This window comes from Cricetulus griseus, chromosome 2 (assembly GCF_003668045.3).
Source record: "Cricetulus griseus strain 17A/GY chromosome 2, alternate assembly CriGri-PICRH-1.0, whole genome shotgun sequence".
Lineage (NCBI taxonomy): Eukaryota > Metazoa > Chordata > Mammalia > Rodentia > Cricetidae > Cricetulus > Cricetulus griseus.
Genome location: NC_048595.1, coordinates 331,193,460 through 331,219,564, shown reverse-complemented (window position 1 = coordinate 331,219,564; position 26,105 = coordinate 331,193,460). Strand labels below are relative to the sequence as shown.

The following is a 26,105-nucleotide window of genomic DNA, read 5'->3' as shown; positions in this document are numbered from 1 at the left end:
GTGTGTGTGTGTGTGTGTGTGTGTGTGTGTGTGTGTATTGGGAGAAGGCCCAGAAAGAGAGACTGAAACCAGGATTCTATGGGAAGAATAATGAAGTAAACGTGCGAGCACAAGAAGCTTACAGAGGTAAGGAATTTTATCACCAAAAACAAAATAGCCTGAGGAACACCTCTGGGTAACCATGGCTCTCAACTGTGTAGAGTACATATGGACAGACCGCTGAGTACTTGCACTCTGGGATTGGGGAGAGGAGGAAGGTGGGCTTTTATTTCCTATTCATTTAGATTTGTACAGCTATTTTCCATCAGAGTGTCATCAGAAAGCCAATGGTATGGAATCTCAACCAATAAATGAAGCAGGAAAACAGAAATGAGAAAAACTATCACTTGGTAACTAACAGCCATAACAACTCAGGTAAGAACCCTAAAATGGTTTTTAAAACTGTTGCCTAAAGAGTGGTGACAAACAGGATACATAAATGGTTACATAGCATGTCCTTATGGGACACTCACTAGTCATAAGAGAGGATCATTCCCTCAAAGTGGAGAAACTGGAAACCCAGGGAGAGATGATTGGCATGATGAATATGAACAACATTCCCAACCTCGGGGCAAAGTGAACATTAGGCAGGAAGCTCTGAGATGAACCAGCAGATCCCTTGGTTTTCATGCCCAGGATGCACAACTGAATCCATGCCCAGGATGCACTGTAATGGTAACTCTTTCTGACAGTCACCTGAGTTCCACGGCCACCACGTTAGGTTAGGGCCCCCAAATAACACACAGAGATTAATATTAGTTACAATGTTGCTGGCCAATAACTAGGATTTCTTATTTGCTAGCTCAGTCTTTTTTTTTTTTTTTTTTTTGAGACAGGATTTCTCTGTGTAGCTTTGGAGCCTATCCTGGCACTCACTCTGGAGACCAGGCTGGCCTCGAACTCACAGAGTTCCGCCTGCCTCCCAAGTGCTGGGATTAAAGGCGTGTGCCACCAACGCCCAGCTAGCTCAGTCTTAATTATCAAACAGAACTACTAATCTACATATTTTATAAGGACTTATCGAGGACGCCATCGGCATGTGTCCTCTCTTCCTCAAGAAGCCAATTGATGTAATACAGAATAAGAGAAAAATTGGGGACTGTCATTTGTCTTTTCTCAGCTCTTTCTCTAAAAGTATAAATTCCCTCATAATTATTATTTTCCTTATTGTTGCCTTTCATATAAAAGTTAAAAGTTTCTCTGCTAACATTTATGTTTGAGTTCCCCACAGCCAATGAAGGACTTCCTAACAGCAATCCTTGAACTCTCCGGAAAGAAAATGGGCCAAACCTCAGAGTACACTGGATCCAACTTGAGTCGTTTGAACTGACACTCTGACCAGAGCTTCAGGTACTGACTTCAACCAACACAAGGACTTCAATCAAGATAAGGACTTTAACCTAGACCTTCAATCAAGTATCTCCCACCAAACACGGACTGGATATAATCCACTCAAGACTTTCACTACTCTTAACATTTTCTTCCTACAGGACCCCACGAGGCTATCATCGTCCCATTTCAGCAGGAAGTAACTTGGAGAATACTACATCCCCTTTCCCCACTGTTGTCACTAAGTTAGGGCTAGTTTCCTAGTGTTTAGGGTTGGGCTTGGACATCTCTTTCAGATGACTTTAGGGTTTAGTTGGAATAGATATAGTTAGGATGTGATATAAGTAGATTATTATATCTTCTTGCAATTCACCTTTGATTGTTAATTATAGATAATTTACACTGTTAAGTTTAAATCCTCTTTAGACCAACAGGGGAATTTTAGGGAGAAACCCTGATTAAGAGGTACTGCTGTCCACGTTCCTTGGGTGGCGTGGACAGCAGTGACATCACAAGTGTTTAAGTAGGAGGGAGGTGCACACTCGGGCCCTTTTCTTTCTTTCGCCTGGCTGAGCTCACTAGGAAGCATCTAATGGGTCCCTCCTGCTCCGGTGCAAACCTGGTCACTGGCACCCTTTCGTGAGTACTATTCCTTAATAAACTAGCTGTTATCAATCTATTTCTGACTCCACGTTGTAAACCTCATTAATGCACAACTGAATCCCTGCCCAGGATGCACAACCTGAACCATGCCTAGGATGCCCAAACCTGAATCCCTAGCCAGGATGTATACTCTAAATGAGATCAAAATGAAAAATTAGGTAAAACATCAGATTATAATCAAAATGAGGAACACTCTGCAGAGAACTGTCCTGTACTCTTAAAAGCAAAGTTGGGCTGGCAAAATGGTTAAGGCACTTTGCCACCAAACCTGGTGACCTGAGTTCCATCCCCAGAATCCAAAAGGTGGAATGAGAAAATTAACTCCCACAAGTTGTCCTCTCTGACATCCATCCACACTTGCATCTTGTGATTTGTGTGGATGAGTATATGCACACATATGCACACACATCCTTATAAACATACAAAATAAATAAGTGTCATAAATAATTTTACTGACAATGTCATAAAAGACACTATATTGATAATTAAGAAATGGCTCCAATTAAAGGATATTGAAGACACATGACAACTAAAGGCTATGTTTTATATTGTGCATAATTTCCCCTTAGGATATTTATTGGAACAATATGGGAAAGTTTAATATATGTAAATTGCACATTGACATTGTAACAAATGTCAATTTTATAAATTTGAAAATTATGCTGTGATTATATAAAAACTTGCCTTAATTTTAGAAACATATGCTGAGAAGATATGTGTGTTAAAAGAATAAGTCTTGGTAAATGTTAAAATTTTGGGAATATGGAGGAATAGAACATGTGAACTCTTTATACTTTTTAGTTATTCTATAACTTATTTCAAAATACAAAGTTAAATACACTAAGTAATTCTTATTGTCTTTTCTGCTTTAGGAAGGAAGCAACATTCCCTTTTATGATGACCAACCCAGGCAGGATGAAGGTAGCAACCTACAAAAGCCATGTACACTGAAGACAGGAAGTGGCTGTCATTTCCTGTGCTGATATGCTGGTTCATCCCCACCCTCCCAATTCCCATCTCCATCTCCCTGTGACCCCCAACTTAGTCCTTCTGAGACTTTTATGAATGGGTGTATATACTTCCAAATCTTTCCAGTTGCTTTGTAAGTATTTGTTCAAAACATGTGTTGAGTGAGCAAATAATCTACTTTGAAATGGCTTTATAACATTTAATTGCCAAGTATATATGCTTATAACCTTGCATAGACAGAAACAAGGCAACTCAGGATATTTCTTATGAGTGTATGCATTTAACAACACAGAAAATACCTAGCTTTTATTAGAGTTCTACAGATTTCAGGCACTCCACAAGGCTCTTTGTATAATTTATTTAGCTCCAGTTTGTTTCAAGAGGCTTTTTATGTCCATTTGACAGATGAGAAAAAGAAAAAATTGAGGCTCTGAAGGTGTAAATAGCAGTGAATGGGGAAGCCTAGTTTTGTACCAACTTCTATACAACCCCAGAGTCCATACTGTTTCCACAGTCTAAGGGCCAAACTCAAAGTGTGGAACACCAAGATTATAGACTACAAAGAAATTCCTAAGGTATGTTCTGAAATTCCAAGAGCCCAGTAATGGGGAGAGTCAGTTGAAAAGTATGACCAGAACAAACAAATGCCACTTCACTGTCTTGCCTGGCCAATGCAATCAGTATTAACCAGAACTTGCCTTGACTGGCAGTGATTCTGAGGAACAACAGCTCATCCTACGCTTGTGTGTGTCATAAATTATGAATTAAATAAAGGCAGTAATGGGGCTGGGACATGACCCAGTGGGTAAAAGTGCTTGTTCAGCATGTGGACCTGTGCTCAGACCCCCAACAGCCTCATAAAAAGCTGGGAATGATGACATGCATTTGTAACCCCAATGTTGTAGGGACAGAGGCATGCAGATCCCAGATACTGGCCAATTAGTTTAGACAACTGCTGAGCCCAGGTTCAGTGAGAAACCCTGCTTTAAAGGATAAAATGGTGAGCAGTAGAGGAAAACAACTAACTTCCACCTCTGGCCACCACACATGTATGCATTGGTATGTGCATATACAGTCAACATGTGTGCACACATTCATATACCACACACAATAGCACAGAGGCAGTATTCCAATTCTATACTGGTGCCTTTTTTATCATGTGGAAACTCATAAGGCACTAGGAGATAGTGGATGGGACAGGAGAAGGATTCTGTTTTGTTTTTTCTTTTTCGATCAATTCCTGACTGGAGGCCCCAGGGAGACCAGCTAACACATGTTTTCATAAACATGGAGCCAGAGAGCTAAGGGTCAGGATTAGTACCTGTGGATGGATCTAGGGATGAAGAAGGATCTTGAATATGGCAGGCTTGGTGAAGTCAATCACTGCATGGAGATTGATTTTTCCTCCTAAGGATGTAATGTCTTCCTTGTCTCCTCCAGCTTACCTGGCTACAAGCATTCCTTTGCCTGTTCTCATAATACTCCAACATCTTCCTCTGTGGTCGGTTGCCTATTCCTCATCTGTCTATGTAAATCTCCTTCTGCTTCCCTCTTGAAAACACATGTGTGACTGTACTTAAGGCCATTCTTCCCATCCTATAACTATCAACTGTACCTGTGAAGTCTGCCATGAAAGGGAACATTCATTCACAAGTTCCAGAGACTAGGACCTGTTGTTTTCAGAGGTTCCTCCACTTGTATGTAACTAAATCAAGATGCCCAATGCTACCTTCTGCTCTTTCATAGTTACACACTTTTGTTTGGCCTCATTTTGGTCATTTTATTGAAGGTCTACATACTTACAGTGGCACGAGATCCTAAAGACTCTTCTATATAAATAAGGATTTAATCCTTTCTGTGAGAGAAAGCAATAGTCATAGATAACTTCTGGAGCCCTTGCAGAGACTTTCCTTTTAGTAGGTTGCTGCAGAGACCAACCCAGTCATTCAGGGGCATGAACCACAACTCATTGACAATTATTTGTGTGCACTATTCTGTTGCCAATCTCCAGTAAATATTTCTAAGTATTACCATCTAGGAATGCCTTTTCTGCCCATTCCTACTAAGGGCAATCAGCCTCACTTTATAGCAGCCTGTCTCCTGGAAATTCTGTAATCATGGGCCCCCTGTGCTGCTTGGATTTCTGATCAGTTGTGGGGATCTTGCCATGTTTGTGCCCAGCTATTCTCTATAGCCATGATGGTGGTCTCCCTGGAAGAAAGGGAATACACTCCAAGAGGATTTAGGCACAGCAGGATGGAGTTCAGACTCTGGGCACCAGAGCTGTGAAAGAAGACATTTCTACTGATCTTAGACACTGTTCCAGTTTGATTACTGTTATTGTGATAAAACACTGACCAAAAGTAACTTAGAGAACAAAGAGTTTATTAGGTTTACACTTCTATGTCACAAAGCGATTATCTGGTTTACACTTCCAGGTCACAGTCTATCATCATGGTATCACAGGCTGACACTATGTCACAGTCTTAAGCTCCAGGGCAGGAGCTCAAGCCAAGAACTGACTGGCTTGCTTCCCAAGGTTGCTCAGCTTGCATACAACCCTAGACCATCTGCCCAAGGGTGACACCACCACAATGGCTGGGTCATCCATCCCTTATCAATCAAGAAAATGCCTATAGCCCAATGTTATGGAGGCATTTTCTAAAGCAAGCTACCCTCTTTTTAGAATTAGTTTTTCGTTTGTGTCAAGTTGACAGAAACTACCCAGTAAAGCCACCCTGTGTGGACATGGGAACTGAGTACAAGGAGAGGGAATTAGCCACCCTCACTAAAATGGGAATGAACTCTGTTCGCCTTTCCGTAGAAGGAGCCAGGCATTCTAACAGAACACTTTCAACTCTTCAAAGCCATTGGGCCAAGGCCCATCAGTCAATTTTAAGTTTGAACAATGAACTGGTGACTAAGTGACAATACAATAAACACCACATATGAAAAAACACTCTCCAACATAATTCAGCAAAGTATAATGCAAAACAAACTTGCTGAAAGAAAAATAATGATGGAAAATGACAAGGACAAGTGAGACTGGTTGCCACTGAACCAGTGAGCCCAAGGAGGCACACAATGGGTGAGGCAGGAGTATGGATGCTCCTTCCCTACTCAGCAGATCCAAAGACAAAAGCTTAATGGGACTTTAAACTGATTTTATTCTCCAATAAATTATAATAAATTAATTCCAGCCTTTGGGAGATGTGTCTATAATTCTCTAAAATACATATATTATGAAAGCAGTAAGTCCAGATTTTGGAATAAGGAGTAATTGGACAAAATTAATAACCCAAATGGCTTTGTAATTTTCTAAATGTGGTCCAGGAAAACTGTTATCTATGCTGCTGAAGCAGCACAGCCCAAGACGGATGGCATCCTGCCCACAACAGTACAATAGCTGAGATGCAATTACTGGCTTTGTGGAAAAGAAAAGAAGCTGGCTGTCATAAACCTCAAAGCCAGAACACTTTGCTGTTTTAATGACTCTAAATTATCTCTACAAGCAGTGGAATGAAAATCACTCAATTAGCTGTGAGCTGGACTTGGAAGCCATCAGTGTGTTTTGTGGAATTTGAGGCTTACTTTGTTCATGGGTTCTTGGAAAGCGACAGTATCATCTCCAAATTTGTAAGAGAGCTTTCATGCAATTTGAGTCTAATGGTTGTCTTCTCTGTGGATGTCTATGTTTAATTCTTCAGGACACTTGATTTTCAGCAAAAGCTTCTGTGGGCAAGCTTTACCCACTTATTATTCTATGCTGAAAAACAAGGCGTCCACTTGCTTATCTTGGTAGGCTGACATGACATTAGATTCAAAAAATAGTGAGCTTATTCTAGGCTAAGAAAATAATGTTGGGTAATGACAAAACAAATATTTCCATGCAATTGTTTGCCAAAGTATATTAAGAATAATGCAGTCAAGATTTTTCATAAGCTATTTTTCCCATGAGCACTGATTAAAAATGGTTATTTCTGTTTATTAACCACAGGCAAAGGCACTATGTGTTTTAGATGCAAGTGATGCAGTCCTTTTAATCTCTACCACACGGTTCTGGAAGGTGGAGAGCCAAGGACAAATTAATTCCTTCAGTTAAAGGGGTGAAAGGGCACTCAGCCATCAAGTGCCTACAATGTCCCCATTGAACACTTGGCAGGTCACTTGGCTAGAATTTGAGTAGAAAAGCTGGTCTAGGAAGGTCAGTCATAATTAGCCTAAAGTTACACAGAGCTAAAGAGCTCTGGACTTTTTATATAATTGAAATTACTTCCCAAGTGCTATTTTTTTTTGTACCCCACCACACTGAAGAGGCCTGATGAAAGCACATAGGTGCTAATCAGGATCTTCATCGAGGATTTTGGAGGACAGCTTCCTACTCCATGAAACACAGAGCATGATTGCTGCATGCACTGAGCAGACCCCAGTCCAACAGAAATGCACTCTGTCCTCTCCTTGACTTCCACAGCCCGTCGTCACTACCATTCCTACTTCCCAAATGTGATAAAGCTTCTAGTTGGCAAAACTGAGTGAGATAGTATAAGATGTCTGGGAACTGATCAGGGTACCATTTGATACAGGCAACAAACTTCAGGCTGTGCCAAAACTTTTCCATCATTGCACGTGGATAAGGGAGCAGTGTGTGGAAGGGGCAAAGTAGGACGGTGAATTTCTTTCAGTTTTTAAGTCACAAGGGAAAAAAATGTTCATTTCTGAACATATAAACCAATCAGGATTGAAATACTTTCAGTTTTGGTGTGTGTGTGTGTGTGTGTGTGTGTGTGTGTGTGTGTGTGTGTGTGTGGTGTATGGTGTGTGAATTCGTATGTTTGTGTGTGTGTGTGTGTATGTTGCATGCACACGAGTGTGCATATGCTTTAACTCATGCTTGTGCATGCAGGGTCAGAGCAGGATGTCCCATTATTGCATCTCACTCTCCACATTATCGCCTTCAGGCAGATCTCTCAATGAACCAAAGCTTGCCATTTGGCTAGCCTTGCTGACAATGAACTCCCAGGAGTCACTGCTTCTATCCTCGCAATGCTGGGGTTACAGAAACACGCAGCTGTACCCAGTCTTTTACATGGGTGCTGGAGATTTGAACTCAGGTCCTCATGCTTGCACAGCAAATATTCTTACCCCTGAGCCATCCCACTAATCCTGGAATGTATTCAGATTAGTGATCATTTACTATATTAATGGGTGATGCTTCTTTCTGTCTCTTGATATAAATTTAGCATTTTATTGTTTTCTGGTCTTGCTTTTATAAAAAGCATGCACTATAGTTTAGATCTGAAATGTTCCCCAAAGACCCACATGTGAAAGGTTTTGTTCCCTGACTTTGGTGCTATTAGGTGTGAGAGTAGAACCTTGAAGAGGTAGAGAGACCCTTAAGGGTAAGTTAGATGATCAGGGATGTGCCCTTGGAGGGCTACTGCAACCTTTCCTCCATATCCCTTCCCTTCTCTGCTTCCTGAACTCCAGGAAGATAGCATCTCTCTATCCTGTGCTCCTGGCCAGGAAGTCCTACCTCACAAGCCACAAGGCAAGTGTCAGCTGACAAGGAACCAAAGCCTCAGAAACCATGAGTCAAAGTACACCTGTTCTTCTCTAAGGTAATTCATCTCACATACTGTGTCACAGCACCAGAGAGCCCATGAATGTGTGTGTGCATGTGTGCATGTATGTGTGTGTGCATGTTTCAGAAAACAAGATGTACACAAAACATCAAAATAGCCTATAGCCCTGAAAGAATCAGAGTTCAAATTTTGGTTTTTATCCTTCCACAGTTTTCTCTGTATTCTTCCTCCTTTAGAAACCACATACATTATTGACTTTCTTTATGATGGTTGAGGTGGAAAGAGAGACAAGGTTTTCAAAGTTAACCCTGTAAACCCCTAAACTTTCTGCAGTAGCTCTCCACTGCCCCTCTCCTCCCATCACATCCTCATGCTCTGGCTGTCAGAGAGAACCCTTGGAGATTCCCATTCTTGAGCCCCTTTGTTCATCCAGCCTGTGCTCTCGCCAAGGGTGGAAAATTCAGTCCCTGCATGAGCCCTCTTCTATTTTCTTAGCTTTCTTCTCTCATCATCCCTGAGGGAAATGCATTTGGGAACACCAGGAACTTAAAGGAAATAATAAGTGGGTCATAGGTGAAGCAAATGTCACTCTCCTCTGATGACCTCATTTCCATTCATTAAATGACTGTAGCACATTAGGGCAAACACCAGCCAATTCCAGTGTAGCAGAAAATTGCCTCCCTCTGGGAAACTCTCCTTTTAAATATGAGGAGTAGAAAGGGACTTTTCACATATCCAAGAACAGAAAGCTAAGCATCTGCCTTAGCCACCATTTAATTAGTGTTTGATGTCCTTAGGATGTCTGGTTACCTTCCCATCCATCTTGAATACCAGCTGGACTTTCTCAGTCATCTTGACATCAGTTTGCCACTCTCCTCATTCAAATTCTTCAGTGTGGTCCATCCAGGTAGTCACCTAAGGGACAGCTAATGTAGCCTGTGTGACTGACCCTATTGATCCTCACACCCCACCTGGTCCATGCAGGTAGGTCACATGACCACCTCTAAGTCACTATGTGACCCCCTGGAACAAATACCTATCTTCTTTAAAGTCACCCACTCAACCACCCCTTGGAAAAGGTGTTTGAACAGCACTGGATCCAATAGAGCTCCCTTTCTCTGTGTACTTCCTGACTTTGTATGTACATGGCCTTTGTGTGCCAGGTATTCCTAGAATGTGTAAGTAATAAAATATTTCTAGCTCGAATCTCTCTTGATCATTAGAAGAATGCTTCCATCTCAATGAACCTCAACTAAGTGTGGGGAATATGCATTTTACAGCTATTACTGTCTTATCCACACTTAACTACCTGGGAGAAAGCCATGGCTAATTTGACAGGAGCCTGGCTTAGAATTCAGAGTCCTGGCTCAAGTCCTGGCTCTGCTACCAATATGCTATGTGTGAACACAAGAGTTGTAGGTCTGAGTCTTCAGGTGGAGAGGAACAATACAACAGAAGGTTAAGCATAGGGCTTCATACATAACGTACATGAATACAGTTTCAATGATCATTTCTATGATTTTTCCCATGTTAAATATAACAAAACATAGGTTTAACAGCTATGTGATTTGCCCTAAGATCTATGGTAACCTAGATCTCCTGATTTTGTGCTCAGGAACTTCTGCACAGTCACAAGTAGTCACCAGTAGGCATCTGATACTTAAATTATAAACACTCCACATACCACACAACAAGGACACCAGATAGCCATTGTGTGGAAATTCTATGAACAATAATCATATCTGAGATGATGTTTTAGGGAGAAAGAAATTATTACATCAGGCAGGTGCCTTGTGTGCAAAGCCAGATACAGACTTTGTATAAAATCTTACAAATAATAAAACAATTTCTTCTTTGTCCTTTGAGTCTAAGTATTCAACCAGACCCCTGGAATAGCAGGTACATGTTCAGCCGAGGAAAGGGACATGGGAAGGAGGAGCCAAACACTGCCTGTGTTCCATTTGATACAACTCAACTCCTCTCTGTCCCCTGATCTGTGGAATGATACAGGTTTTTTCCAGACTGGAGCCTGTCCATTTCCCTAGGGAGCAACAGTCTCAGACAATCTTGTACAGCAATGAGCTCCTATGCAACATTTCCCATGCTCCGGCTCACACTTGTTGCCATGGATGCCATGGTTTTCTGGATACTTCCTACCTGTTCATAAAGGCAGAAAGAATTAGAAAGGCTAGGGAGAACATTAAAATCTGAAAGTAACTGGATTGTTAGTCAATCAAGACTTTGCTTGCCCAGGACCTTATATTTGGCTTGTTGTGTTAACTTCTTATTTACAAGTGTTCTATTTTAAAGGTGGTTTGTTTTCAGAGAAAAATGTACTCTGGCTTCCAGTATTATATACAGTTTTTAGTTTGCATGTTAATGCACCATGGTGGTTAGAACATTGTTCCAAATATTCAGTGCCTCCTCTCTACATTTATCCAGCACACTGACAGCAGGCTACCTCGTGAGGCCTTCTTTGACCAATGAAATGTGAATACAAATGATACTAGAGCACAAGCTGCAAAGTCATCCCGTGTTCCATCATCATGTTGCCCTTTGCTGCCATGAGCACAGTTACTAGAGCAAGCGAGGATGTTCTATTAGCTAGACCCTGAAATAAAGAAGACATGGAAAGCAGACTACGGCCAACCCACAGTACCATACAATGCAAGTGAGCAGAACATTTTTGTTATCATATAACTGCTGGGACGTGTGGGTTTCTTGTTATTGCAGCAAAAGCTACTTAATTCTAGCTACTATATTCACTGACACTTATTTATATCTTAATCTCAAACCCCACATATTTGCAATCAAACGCTGTTGGAAATAATACTTAAAATGACCAGTCATTTTTTTTTTCACAGGAACTGGAGCTAGAGCCAATATATTCTTACAGGAATAATATCATTCTTGTTAGTATTCAGGAGGCAAACTGGTCCTAGGCATGTTTTGGTGCTTCTGAGCACATCTTAATTCCCTACACAACCGAGTTTTCATTCTAAGATTTTGCTCTGTGCCCTGGAGAAATCTGCAAGACACAGACCCTATGCTTCTTCTTTTCAGTGTCTCACTGGAAGCTTATGCTAGCCTCATGATCCACTCCCTCTAGTGCACACAGACAGAGACAAATGAAAAGCAAAAGCCAAGTCCCATCTCCTCACACCATCCAGAAAGAGCTCAAGGGTTAAGAACTCTTGTTATTTCCTCTAAAGATGATACGAGATTTTAAAAAATTCATTAGTTACACAAAGTTACAGCCAAATAAATCGTCAGACCCTGTATTTCAGGACAGAAGGACGATGACGAATGACAAACCAAAGGAATGCCTAAAGGATTATATCTGGAAATATCACTTTTAGAAAATGAAATAACACATAAACAAACACCCAATTCCTGGCTGGGAGGCAGAAAATTTTTTTAGTGCTTATTCATTTCAGTAAGAAGATATGTAAACCATGGGTCTGGTAACAGTGCACCAGTAAAGTTTGAAACACCCTGAATACAAATCACATACACATGCAATTATAATATATTAAATAAAGTATAGTCTCTCTCTCTCTCTCTCTCTCTCTCTCTCACACACACACACACACACACACACACACACACACACACACACACACTTTGGATTTCATCTTAAAGGACTCCTCTCAAAAAAAGATTTATTTATTTATTTATGTTTTTCACTGTGTGCCCATGGCTGTCCTGAAACTCACTCTGTCAACCACGCTGGCCTTGAACTTAGAGATCCACCTGCCTCTGCCTCCCAAGTGCTGGGATTAAAAGCATGTGCTACTACTGCCCACCTATTTGGCTATTTATTTCTAGGGTGTGTGTGTGTGTGTGTGTGTGTGTGTGTGTGTGTGGTGCATGTGAGTACAGGTACATGCAGAACCCAAAAGAGGAAGTTGGATCTCCTGGGGCTGGAGTTGCAGAATGTTGTGAGCCTCCTGACAGTGAGAACTGAACTTGGGTCTTCCGCAAGAGCAGTGCTTGCCCTTAACTGCTGAGCCGCCTCCCCAGCCCCAAGTACTTTTTTTCATTTGTTACCTGCAGAGTTTAAATTAGCATGGTGCTTTCTGACAACTGTCTCATGTTATGTTCCCTACAAAGAATCCTGTTTAAAAATGGAATGAGGAGTTACCTGGGCCATGGCCCATGTCTGGTTGGTTTAGCAGGATGAAAACAAATGATAGGTGCTCACTGCTCAGCCTGCTCCCTGCTCACCCAACAGCCCACCTTGATGTCACGGTGTGGATGGCAGGACTCACCAGACGTTGGGTAAAAATGGAAACAACCTCTGTACTGTTGTCAGAGTTCATCTTCAGCAGTCTTCCAAGTCTAGGGAAACTGACAACTGTAAACGTTATAGTTCTGTTTCCTGCCTTGTCATCGTTGGTCACAGCTCTCAGGGCATTAGATGAAAGTGGCTCCGTGGAACCTAAGATTGAAAATATGCATATAAGTGCAAAGCACACTGAGGCAGCCAACTCTTCAAATGATCTCTCTAGACTTATGGAAACTGCCTGGGGAGTGCACCCATATGAATGGGAGTGCTAGATATTATCCAAAACTAGGCAGTTTTGGGATAGCTTCTCATGGATCTGACTTGCTCCTGAACCTCAGGAAAAACCAGCTCCCCAAAGCTTTCCCTCTAGCCATGGCCTGGCATCTGTTTGATTCCCTAGACAAAAGAGTCCCTGCCATGACCTCTGTGGCTAAGCCCTGGGTAGTAAAGAAAGATCTAATTGTATGGTGCCAGGAACCCAAGAGACTGGGGCTCCTAGGAGGGTGGGGATTGCTTCCTAAACAAGCGCAAGGAACCTCCCAGGCCCGTATCAAAGGCCATGTGAATGTCAGGGTTTGGGATGTTGAAGGACCATCCTCGTGGGATGGAAGGTCTGAGTGGTCAATGCCAGCTTCTGAACCAGAGTCCTCCCTCATCTCTCCCAACCTTTTCAAAAGCATGTTAGCATGAGTCCTCTGCAGAGTTGCCCTCAGAGTAGGTACTTTGTAAATAACTTTTGAGTTTATCCAATGATATCGGTAAATAGTAACCATTTATTATAATACATAACTATGGAATAACAAAATAACTATTTATCCAATAATAACCAAGCCTCATTCTAAATTACATCCATTTTTGCTTTCCTTCCTTAGCTTTGTAGTCTTGGATAGGAAAGGCCACAATAGTTGATATTTAAACCACATTAGGCATTTGATAATTCCAAGGATTAGACAGCTCTGGGTCTGGATAACTTCCTAATTTGCAAATATGGAGGCTCCATTCAAAACACCCGAGCCTCTGAAATGACCACTAGGCTTTCAGTGAGGGAGGTAAGCCCATGGAATCCAGCCTCAGAAAGAGGACCTTTCCCACAGTTTGCCTTAAGTTCAGGACCTCTGTCACACAAGTTTAGCTGCTGTACAAGTACCCATGTGCCGCATAGAAATTCTCATACATTCTTCTCACTGCTTGCTGCGGCCACTTTCTGGCTTCTAGAATGGTGGTCAGGGCTAGAGGTCACACCGGGCAGGCTGAGAGCCATGTTTCTGTGCCCTCAATCAATGTTATAAAGTCGTAACTGGGACTCTGTCACCTGCCAACTTTCCTGTTATATGTGCTATGTACACTCCTGACTGCCTCAGCACCCAACTTCCTGTCCTTAGCTATTCTTCGGAACACCCCCCTCCATGCCTTAATTTCTCTTCTTCACAGTGACCCTGTTTATAACTCACCTCTTCCCAGGTCACTTAGGGGACAGGAAGTAAAAAAGGGGCCTCTTTATAAAATATGCCATTTTTTCCATCCAAAGGATATGAAATCCTTTGTCAAGCCTCCCTCCATACCAGGTGGCTTCACCATAGTCAAATGAGGGAGTAAGCCTGAGTGCACATACCAGATGATAAGATACAGAAAGCCTGGGGCCACCAGGATGGCTCAGTGGGACAGAGTGCTTGCTGCCAGGCACCAGGACAGAAATTCAACCCCTAGAACCACATGTGTAAAGACAGAATGACCTCTGATAGCCTACCACACACACACACACACACACACACACACACACACACACACAAACAAATGTAATTTAAAACATTTTTAGAAAGAAACTGTGCTATGTCTGCACGGAGGGAGGGATGGTAAACCTTTTAGCATACACTATGAATCCTTTCTCCTGTCTTTTGGTTGCTACTACGAGGGACAGATGGGTTACTGATGTCATTTCTTCTTCTTCATGACCAAAGAGGCTGAGGTGCAGATTCAGGGAATAGTCCATTGGAGGTGAACTGCCTGACCCTGGACCTACAGAAGCTTGCCTCTACAGAATCACCGCAAAACTTTGTGGGTTAATCCTCCAACACTGGAGACCAACATTCCTTGAAAAAGAGCCAAGTACAATTTGGATAAACAAAAAAATCTACAGCCTAAGGACGTAGTATATTCCAACATGCCACCACTAGAGTTAAACAAACAAAATCTATGGTAGAATTCAATGTGAAAAACTCTTACAAAATCTTTTCTTGAAGAATAAATTACAGAGAAGGCAACAGAAAACATGTCAGTTAAATATATATGAATACCCCCATATATATATATATATATATTCATGTTATACTCACATATCTATATATGTATTCAAAATGTATACAATAAAATAAGACAAGCTGAAATATTAAAATAAAATATAATAAAAATATACTTTAATTTTACTTAGTTCACAAAAATTATTTCATTTAGAGTTAAAAACTGATATTCAAATTTGGCAAAGCATAGAAGCTATACTTAGTCTTAAAACAGTCATTCTATGCACTCTAATAATTATTTTGGCTTGCCATGCAAATTTTTTAAAGTATCAAGCCAGGGCTGAGCATACAAAGGAGCCAACACAGGACCTTCCGAAGTTTGAGGCAGAGGAAGTTCAGATGGTATGGTATGGACCAAATGTGAATTAAAGGTTTAAACTTTTTGTTGTTGTTACTAACTTATGCCAGGTTGCAATATTTCCCCAACCAAAGAGATTAAAACCTGCAACATTGCTACATAATTGTTGTGGCTATTAACTTGCTGTGTATGTCAATATATCAATAATGGTTAGGAAACAAAATAAACATTACCCTGATGTCCCTTTCTCAGGGAACTGGCATTCCACAAGGGACATTCTGGGATGTTGGCCTACACGTAAAGGAGAGGGGCTGCTTGATACAAGCTCTAGACTTGGGATCAGAATTGCTACGCTGCCCGGAGGGCTTAAGACTTGTCACTTAGCTATATAACACAGAAACCTCCTGAGCCTCATATCTTTTACCATTCATGGATATTCAAAAGTTGTGTTGTTATATATTTCACATTAATTTTTTATAGTAACCCAATGTGGTAATTAGAATATGAGTATCAGTAGCTGAATGTCCAGCCTATAATAGGAATAGATTTTATACTCCTGCGATAGCTCGAAAACAAATCATGCTTCTACAAAAACAACAGACTTTCCCCTGGGATTTTAGACTATGTAAGTTCTAAACATGTGGTTCTGCAATAGCTGACACAGAACATCTTTTTCATATCCAGAGGCAAGATGTATGCGGTATGCCTCCCTGCCCTTTGTGGGACATGGCATAGCATGATGAGAATGGGAACGTTCAAGGAAGATACAGAGCGTGGCATCTATCATCACCTTACAGCTCCACACACAACAGCTGGGACAAAGAGCCCTCAGGGGACTGCTGAAGAAGCCCTGCTGAGCAAGGTTAGGTGGGTCCCTGGAAAGGGGACAAGGTAACAAAACCACAGGAATCGTGTTCATGTTAGGCAACTCTGATATACAACTGGTGGCCCCTGCTACTTGGGAAAGCTGACACAGGAAGAACAATATGAACACTAGGACCAGGGGACCCATGAGGTCCACCTGAACTCTAGGACTTGTGGATACCACAGTTAGGAGATTTCATCAAACATCACTGTCACTGAAGAGAAATGGATATGAAGATCCATCTTGCTTCCTCCTGGCCAAGAGCTGGAACAGGAAACAAGGCGGGGTATAGACAGTGGCAACCAAGAATACCAACTGAGCTACCAGGGCCGGGAGTGTTTGTGAAAGTGAGGTCAATATTGGAGTTCTAGCTGTGAGCTCTTGAAACACACAGGGGCTGGGTTGAAGTAGATGGAAGACTTGCTGGAAAAAGAAACAGTTCCCAGGACTGTGGCCAATAATGCACATAGAGCTATAAACACTCTAAGTTTTATACAATCTTCTGAAGGTCAGAAAGGAATTTGGCCACTCAATGTATGTTTTCCGGCTACACTGATTTAGTAAAACATTCGCCAGAAACTCAGAAGTGTTGAAGCGACAGCGTTCCTGTCTTCCCACTAATACAACTGTCATCAATTATTAAACCAGACTATGCTGAGCCAGATGAAAGGTACTTAATCTTCTACAACAGCCACAATTACCCTAGTTTTGGAATTTTAAAAATAGGTCACCATGTCTTTCTGATGACTGAAATGCAGATGGTTATTTGTTTTAAAAACAAAACAAAACAAAAAAACACTATATGACTCCCCAAGGCACTAATTGCCTTGAGGAGAAAATGGTAAAAGTTTCATACTTGTTCAGAGAGAAAATTTACAGAGAATGGAAAAAATAAAGTTTTCTAATAGAAGATCCTAGGTGACACAGCCCTTGCTGTGTTTGGAAAGCTTTCTTTCCACAGACTTAAAAGCTGAGGACAACTTAAAACTTAAAAATGAACATTCAAGGGCTGGGGGTGTAGCTCAGTGGTAGAGGGCTTCCCTAGCTTCAACCCTCAGCATTACCACCATCACAATAAAAAATTAGCAAAGCATCCCAGCAGTTACTGTAAAAATAATGGCAGACAAGTGTCATTTTCCTAGAAGTCTGTTACAGAAGCAGGAGGGCTCGCTAAACCCCTTACTGCCAGTTCCTATTTCCTCTTTAAGTCAGAGAGCCCACCGACTTCCCAACAATATATTACCTATCTCATAAACACTGAAATACTGGTACAGTGTCTTGTAGGGAGACACTGTAGCCCCTCCTCCTAGTAGCCCGGACAGGACACAGGTGTGAGGGCATGGTGAGGGGAAGTCTAAGGTGACGCGGTTATGGTTTTTAAGGGACCGTGCACACGTGGAGACCTTCTTCTCCCTTCTCCCTTCTCTCTGGCCTGGCTGCCTTGCTGCCTTGCTGCCCTTGGCCCGCTTTGGCTTGCGCTTGGCTGATGTTATCTGAATAAAGAAAACCTTAGTGTTACAGACTGTGGATTGATCTCTCATCAGTGTCTAGCCCTGTGGATACCAAGTGAGTTCCACTTTAAGAGCAACTAAGACTTTAAAAAGAAGGCAAGAAAGCACATCGACCCCAGATGCTGTCGGGGAAGCCAGTACAAGACTGATCCAGACCCCTGAACATGGATGTCAATAAGGAGGCCTCTGCACTCCAGGGAGCCTCTGGTGGTGGATTAGTATTTTTCCCTGGTGCAAGAAGGGACTTTGAGAGCCCATCCCATGTGAAGGGTTACACTCTGGCCCTGGACACATGGGGAAGGCCCAGGACCAGCACAGGAAGATTTGGTGGACGTTGCAGAGCCCCCGTTGAGGGTCCTACCCTGCCTGGGGAGTGGTGGGTGGATGGGGTGGGGGGTAGGCTGGGGGTTGGGAAGGGAGAAGGGACTTACATGTGAAACAAGCTTGTTCCCTAACTAGAACTAAGAAAGAAAGAAAGAAAGAAAGAAAGAAAGAAAGAAAGAAAGAAAGAAAGAAAGAAAGAAAGAAGGCAAGATGGCTCAGTAGTTCCCAGCACCCACATGGTGGCTCACAACTCCCTGTAACCCCAGTTCCAGGGATCTGATGCCTTGTTCTGAGCTCTGCGGGCACAGGCATGCACACACTGTACGGACATACACACAGGGAAAACTCTCAAACACATAAACCAAAATAAATCTAAAGAAAATTTTAAGTTGCCAGGCCCATTCCAGAGACTCCCATATCAACTTGTGTGAAGTGAGAGGCAGGCAGGCACTGCTATTTTTAGGATTGCTGGCTAGTTGAACCATAATTAATAAAATCATCAGTGACTTTTTTCCATCTATGTTTGATTGCTAATGTCTGTCCTTTAAGTAGGTTATAAGTGCAGGACTGCTCTGTCCTTTCCTTTTCCCCAACATTCAGGCCATGTTGAGATGTTATTGTTTCCACCTCTGTGCTTTTTGGAAATAACAAATTCCAGCTTTTTCTCTCGCTCTCTTTTTATTTTTTTGCCCTTGCCATTGGGTAAATCTTTCCCCTTTTCTGAGAGTGTTAGCCAGAGCAGCTTACAGCTCCTTCTACATCAGTCTGGCTTAGATGATTGGCAAGCGGCCACTCTAAGCCAGCACTAAGGGAAAACACTGGCAAGCCCCAAGCGCTGCAGACGATTTCCTATCCAAGATACAAGCAGTTTGAAGAAAATAAAGGGAGACAGGGATGTGGCTCTGCTGGCAGAGTGCTTGCTTAGCCTGAACAAGGCCCTGAGTTCAGTTCCCAGCAAAGTGTAAACTGGGCGTGGCAGTGCAAACCTGCAATTCCGGCACTCAGGAAGCAAAGGCAGGAGGATCAGAAGTGTAAAGTCACATGCAGCTATTCAGGGAGTTCAATACCAGCCTGGGATACAGGAGATGAAGCCCCAAAAGCATAAACAATAGAGATCTTGGGTCGGTAAGGACTCTAGGAGAGAAGATGGGAAAGTGCATAGAGAGTGAAGTCAGCCCCTTCCATGAATCCTTCCACTGCTCTTTCCAGTCCTTCCTTGTCTGGGGAAGAGACAAGGGGAGAGACAAAAAAGTTTCAGAGTGCCAGCCTTGTTGCTGTCAAATTTCTGCTGAGAATTCTGAGGGGAGTGGGGGACTTAATAATGTTGCTAGAGTCCTTTCACAACAAGGGATATCACTTTAGGCCATACAACTGGATTTTCTGAACAGATAGGAAAACACTTAACCCTTCCCCCAAACACCCCCCAAGTCTCTTACCTGGGAAGATGCTCAATCCTCTGTTGACTTCTAAGCTAATGATCAGAGCTCGGGCGGTGATGCTAAAGATTTGCCGAGGTGCAAAATTCAAACCATCAGTAACCTGAAAATTAAAGCCTCCTGACATTGCTCCTTCAAAAGAAGAACATACCCTCTGGTTAATTTGATTATCCTGAAAAGTCCACTTTACCTTCACCCTATGTCCCTCCATGGTCCTGAAAGTAGCCATAGCAATTTTGTAATGTGTTAATTAGCCACTGAGCTCACCAAATCAAATGTTGCCACAGGCCACATACATTTGCATCCCCAACAGTCTGTGGAACTGTGGTCCTATAGACTGTATCACCCAGAGATATCACAGCCTGCTTAGTTTGTGTAAGGAAGCTCCATGATGCTTGCACACTGATGAATCATTTCTCAGACTGTGTCCCTGACTTTATATGGTACTTGATTGTATTATTGACAAGAAACAAAGTTAAGGTATATCAATAAAGTTTAAAATGCAGATTCCCTTGACCTCTGACATATTAAAACACCAAGAAATTTTTGCAAGTTAAAAATAGTACTCATCCCCTGTATTTTATTATTTTGAAATCAACCCATATCAATAATGTATGACTATAACCACACCAATAATTTTTGAAATATTGATAAAGCTTTATACTGAAAATCAAAATTTAAGGCAAGAGAATATTTAGCATCCTGCAACTACTACGAACAGTTACACTTTTAATGAAATATGCAAAAGAGGATAGGAAAATTGCAACTCAACCCTGCACAAAGAACTGTAGGCAACTAAGATGCTGGGAGCTAGAGAAATAGTCTTCCCCAGGGAAGAGCCCACTAATTGGTTATCCAATACAAAACAGCCAACCCTGAAAACACATACACACATATATACACCCGCATGCACGTAACAATGAAAAGAGAAGCCATGAATTTGAAAAAGAGTTGAGATGGGTATATGGGAGGTTTGGGAGGGAGGAAAGGGAAGGTGGATATTATATAATTATAATTTCAAAAGATCAGGGAAATTAACAAATAAACAAATATCCATGTCAAGCTAACCATATTCTGAGTGGAAAGCAAAGGGAAGGGAGAGACCTGGCTTCACTTTCCTTAAGGGTCTGCAAGGAGAGCACACTCCTACACTCTGTCAAAGACTAGTCATACCAGTAAAGTGGAAAATTAACTTATGGACATCACTGGAATGGAGACGTATCAGCATTGATCCAATTCCCCAGGGTGCTTTACCAGTATGACTCACAAGGCAGCAGCAAGATCTCTATGCAGGGAGACCGGTGGCCATTGAACATGTCCATGTAGCAGTAAATGAAAAGTCCACAGGCCCTTACAGAATGTACTAGGTAAAAATGTGTCTTTGTTGCCCAGGGGGAAATAAGGCTAGGAATGACGGATGTATGATCAGACTGCAATTATGTATGGATACTCCCTTAGTAACACAGACTGATTAGCATAGGCTGGAACTTGAAATCTTTTAAGTTTTAGCTAATCAAAGCTTACTAGGAAGCCCCGGATTCTCACTAGAATGTTTACAGGTGGCGTTTGTTTTTGTTTTTGTTTTGTTTTTCACCAAAATATAAATAGGTCACCATTAAAGAGGCAGAGACCGGGAAAGAAAAAGGCATTACATGTACCTAACTTCCAACAGGACTCATGAACAAGTGTTTTGCATTTGCTTGCTTTCCTAGAATTAGCTTTCCAAAGTATTTAATGAAACACAAAATTAAAGAGAGAATGACTTCTACCACTAGGAATTCCGAAAGTGCCTTATGAATGGAGAAACAAAATAGGGATAGAACCAGAGGAACTATAACAAAACCAATACAGAATGTTATACAGAATGGGACCTAACAGGAATTAGACCAAGGGAAGACCAGGAAGGAAGCAGGCACATAGGGCGATCTGTGGATACTCTAGGGCAGACCTCTGCGTTTTTCCAAGGGTACTTTCAGGAGGGCAAGTGACCAAGAAGCCCTGGCTGTAGACATCTTCGCTGTATCAAACCACTTAAGTTGTTGTACGGACTGGCAAATTAGATTAGAGCAGAGCACTTTGCAAATGTAAGATGCTAAGTGAAATTAATTAAACCATCCTCTTTGTTTGGGGCTAGTAATGGACAGCTGGTTTCCACAACAGAGGCATCTGCAGCTGGGCTCCAGTCACTTTGAGAGTTAGCTTGTCTTAGTGTCCATTTAAGAAATATAATGAATTAGCCTTCATGTTATCCTGGCCTCTACCTCCCTTTCCTTCTTTTTTTGAAGCTATTTTCTCTATCTACTAAAAGCAAATATTGACCTGGTAGCTGACAAGTCAATCAACCCAGAGAGCTTGCTGTTGTTTCCATCCTTCACTGCAAATGGTAACCCCTGTCCTCTAACCTTCAGTGGAGAAACACCAGCTTCAGGGACAGGCCAAGCTGAGTCTATATGAGTTGCAGGTTTTTTCATCTCTAAAATGAGGTCATGACTCTTTATGTCTCAGAAGACTGAGGAGTACTTGTGAAATCAGTGTGACTTGTGAAATAGCATGTTCATGTGACTGCACCTCCCGTGAGGCCTGACAAATGGAAGAGATTTAGGACGGTGCTGAAAATGATCTAAGCCCCGGCCGGGCCACAGGCTGCAGGCTGTGATCACTACATGAGAGCATCCACATGGTAAATTGTGTTCAGATTCTTTGGGCAGCCTGTGTGTTAAGTGCACAGATCATTAGGGCATCATTACCTATGAATTCAGAGAGTGTCTATTTTTCTTGTCTTTATTATATTCTTGAAGGAGACAGTTTAACTGGGAAAAGGATGAGATTTAAGCTTTCAGGTTATGCATTCCTGGGTCATGCTCCTTTCCCATGCCTCCTTCCAGCTGCTGCCCACCCTGGTCCACTGACAAGGGCAGACATATAACAAAGCAAGGCCAGCCTGGCAGAGTTCCTGGGTCACCTTTCCAGCAAATGTTGTCGGTCTTGATTCACTGATGACTAACAGGAAGCAGAAAGGGCCTCCAACCAACATCAGGATCTCATAAACACAGTGACATCCGTTCATTCATGAATACAATCCTCGCACAAAAACTGCTTTGTTCACTACATAACCTCAGCATCTAGAATGTTATTAACCAGGACATAGTTCATGGTTAAAACTATTTCATTTGTTCAAAAAAGTTTTATTTATGAAGCACCTACTATGTTCTAGTCACTGTTTGAAGGGCTGAGGATACAAGAGACTCTGCCCTTTCTTAGAATGCTTGCACTGTCATGGGGATATTAAAAAGCAGAGGTCTAAATTAACCTACATTAGTCTCATAGCCAGGGCAAGAGTGGAGAGTCACAGATGCTATGCCAGTGAGTGGGAGGAATGGGCTCTCATGGAAGGTAACTGACCTTACATGCCCTCCTGAGTAAGCCCTTGAGGGAGACAAGGTCAGGCTCTAATGATTTTATGAGCTTTCCTCAAGATGTTCTTTAAAAAGGCACAGAACTTGGGAAGTTTCTACATCCTGTGGTTTTCCATCAGCAACTCCTAGGTATGACAGCCGCATCACTCGCTGCTCAGAACACATGCACTTGGCCCTGCTCTACTGTGACTTACCAGAGTGCACAAACACAAGCTGACCCTCATTGATGTGTGCCTGAGTGAAGTTCTGGATGCTTCTGCCAGGAATGGACTTGAGAGCCAGGTGCCCATTGCTGGGAGGAGTGACCCAGTAGACCAAGTCCTGTGGGGAAGAGTCCTCATCTTCTGCACACAGGTCATCTCTGGTCATCTCAGTGACAGAATTCACCCACACCTTAAAGAGAAGAGAACCAATTCCAGTCCACCCACATAGTCATGGCTCTGGGCCCTATGTGAAAAGATGAAAGAAAAATTAAACAAGTTCACTGGAGTTTTTAAAGAACCGAGTGGCTTTTACCTGCATGTGTATTTATGTGTCACGTATATGCCTGGTGTCAACGATTTGGATTAGCTGTATTCACTATTTACTCAACATTAATTACTCAATAGTGCATATGTACAGATGTAAATATCTAACTATAAAGCCAATAGTTACAAAGCACCCTGCATGGTGAACATTCGCTAAATATACCACATGGAATCTCAGATAATGTAACATCTACTTTGTTAGGCTGGGTTGAGAATACCTACACATTGCTTTCAGTAGGTAATGGTGTCACCATCTTTTAAACAGTTGAGGAAGAAAGATGCACATTGCACATTTGTTATTCCCTTTGTTCTTCCTGTGTTACATGAAAACAAGGGCCTGGTTTCTTTCTTCTTGTGCTGTTTGCTGTACTGATGGTTCACATCTGTAACCATAGCTGAGAAACACGCTGCTTTCTTCTTATTGTTAAAATCTATGTACATTGCCTAAACAGTCTCTCTGTCTCTTGCCTTCTCACTCTCTCCTCACAGCCATCTCATCCCCCCCCCTCTGTGTGTGTGTGTGCACATGCTTGCGCACGTGCCATCCAAGTTTGAGAACCTGGCTTTGATACCTAGAATCCACATAAAAACACTAGCCCTGGTGAGGCATTTGTAATCCCAGTGCTGGGGAAGTGAAGATGAGCAGAAGATCCCTGAGCAGAAGATCCCTGGTGCTCTTCAGACAGTTAGCCCAGGCTAATCTGTGAGCCCCAGCCCCAGTGAGAGACTTTGCTAAAAATAAACAAAGTGCATGGCCCTGAAGAAGGATGCCTGAGGTTTTCCTCTGGCCTCCACAGGCATGTGTGTGCACATGCACACGCGCGCGCGCGCGCACACACACACACACACACACACACACACACACACACACACACACACACACACACGAAAATGCATATGCATCTGTGTGCTTAAACATCTTAACGCAACAATTAACCAAATTTATTGTTCTTCTACCATGCACCAGCAAGTATTTTGGACACTTGTACTGCATCACTGAGCCATGTCCTTGTGGAGCCAGCACTCAGCAGAGGGCACAGAAGGACACAGAAAAGAGGCTACAGAGGCAGTAGGACATGAACAAGTACAGTGAGTTATAAAATCACCAGACCATGAGAAAGAAAACAAAGTAAGGGGATTCTGGGATGTGGAATGTTAAAACAGGAGGCTTGTTGGAGGAAGGCCTAACGGGACGAAAGAAGCCATGCGCATATTCAGGAATGGGAAAAGAAGATGGCACAAGGAAACACTGGCTCTAGGGTAGGAGTAATGGTGAAGAGGCCATTATGGCAGGAAGAAAATAAACAAGATAAGGAAGAAAAGAAGATGCTCCAAAACATAAGAGATAATCAAATTATGCACTGTCAAAATGTCAGCTTGTCCTTGAGGGCAGGGGGAGACAGACTTCAGGTAGAGAGTCCTGACCTGGCACACAAAATACCCAGCCTGGCTGGCTTCATGTAGTGATGGTCTGAGAGGCAGGAATACCTGTCAGTGGGTGACTACAAGAACCCCAGAAAGAATGATGCAGGATGGGAAGTGGTCTGGTTCTGGAAGTCTGCTGAAGGTGTCCATGAGAGTTACAGGTGGGGGACTGATGGCACATTTGGGGCCTTGCCAGTGAAAAGGAGACATTTCCCCACCACTGAAAGGTGAACAGCTTCACGGGGAGTGGACTGGCAGATCAGGAGTTCACTGCTGAGTCTAAAATGATTGGGACACTGAATCTCATCAGATGGAATCTGAATGTCAGTTTCTAGACTCAGGGAGTCACATGATGGGGTGATCTGAATAAGAATGGTCGCCATAACCTCATATATTTGAATGCTTAGTTACAGGGAGTGGAACCCTTTGATAGGATTAGGAGAATTAAGAGCTGTGGCCTTGTTGGAGGAAGTGTGTCACTGTGGATGGACTTCGAGGTTTCAAAAGCCATGTCAGGCTCAGTCTCTCTCTCTCTCTCTCTCTCTCTCTCTCTCTCTCTCTCTCTCTCTTTCTTTCTCTCTCTCTCTCTGTGTGTGTGTGTGTGTGTGTGTGTGTTTTCTTGTCTGTCTGTCTGTCCTTCCATATCCCTGAACAACCCCCATGCCTGCAGATCAGGATATAACTGCTACAAGATAAATAAAAGACCCTGAAACGGATATTGGGGTTCAAACTTCAAGCCGAAGGTCACAAAGGCAAAGTATCGGGCCACTAGTTATTACCACTACCTCGGGCTGAATGGGCTGATCCTGCTGCCTCTCCTCTGAGTGACTGGAGAATCCTGAGATTTCAATGTCTTCCAATCCTCATGGTGGCTGGAGAATGAATGCCTCCTACACTCAGTGTGGCTGGAGAATGAGTGCCTGACACTGAGGCCTTGCTCCTGTCTTATACACCTCTCTAATGCTGGGATTAAAGGTGTGTGATCCCAGGTGCTGAGATCATCTTTGAGTGAGATGTTTCTCTTTAGAACTGGATCAGTATTGTATAGATCTAGGTGTAGATCTCTGTGAAGAGATCCGTCTACATCTTAATCCTGAGTCCTAGGATTAAAGGTGGGTACCATCACCTCCTAGCTT

At 42.5% G+C, this 26,105-nt stretch overlaps 1 protein-coding gene across 1 annotated transcript in view; it reads right to left on the bottom strand.

Moving 5' to 3' along the window:
• LOC113834187 (chondroitin sulfate proteoglycan 4) overlaps nucleotides 1–26,105 on the bottom strand; it is a 91,479-nt gene that overhangs the window by 5,156 nt on the left and 60,218 nt on the right. Inside the window, exons 11-13 of the mRNA XM_035438785.1 lie at nucleotides 23,212–23,410; nucleotides 19,602–19,733; nucleotides 12,854–13,023 (exon numbers count right to left, since the gene is read on the bottom strand). Coding sequence (XP_035294676.1) covers nucleotides 12,854–13,023; nucleotides 19,602–19,733; nucleotides 23,212–23,410 — 501 coding nt within the window. The remainder of the gene's footprint in view (nucleotides 1–12,853; nucleotides 13,024–19,601; nucleotides 19,734–23,211; nucleotides 23,411–26,105) is intronic.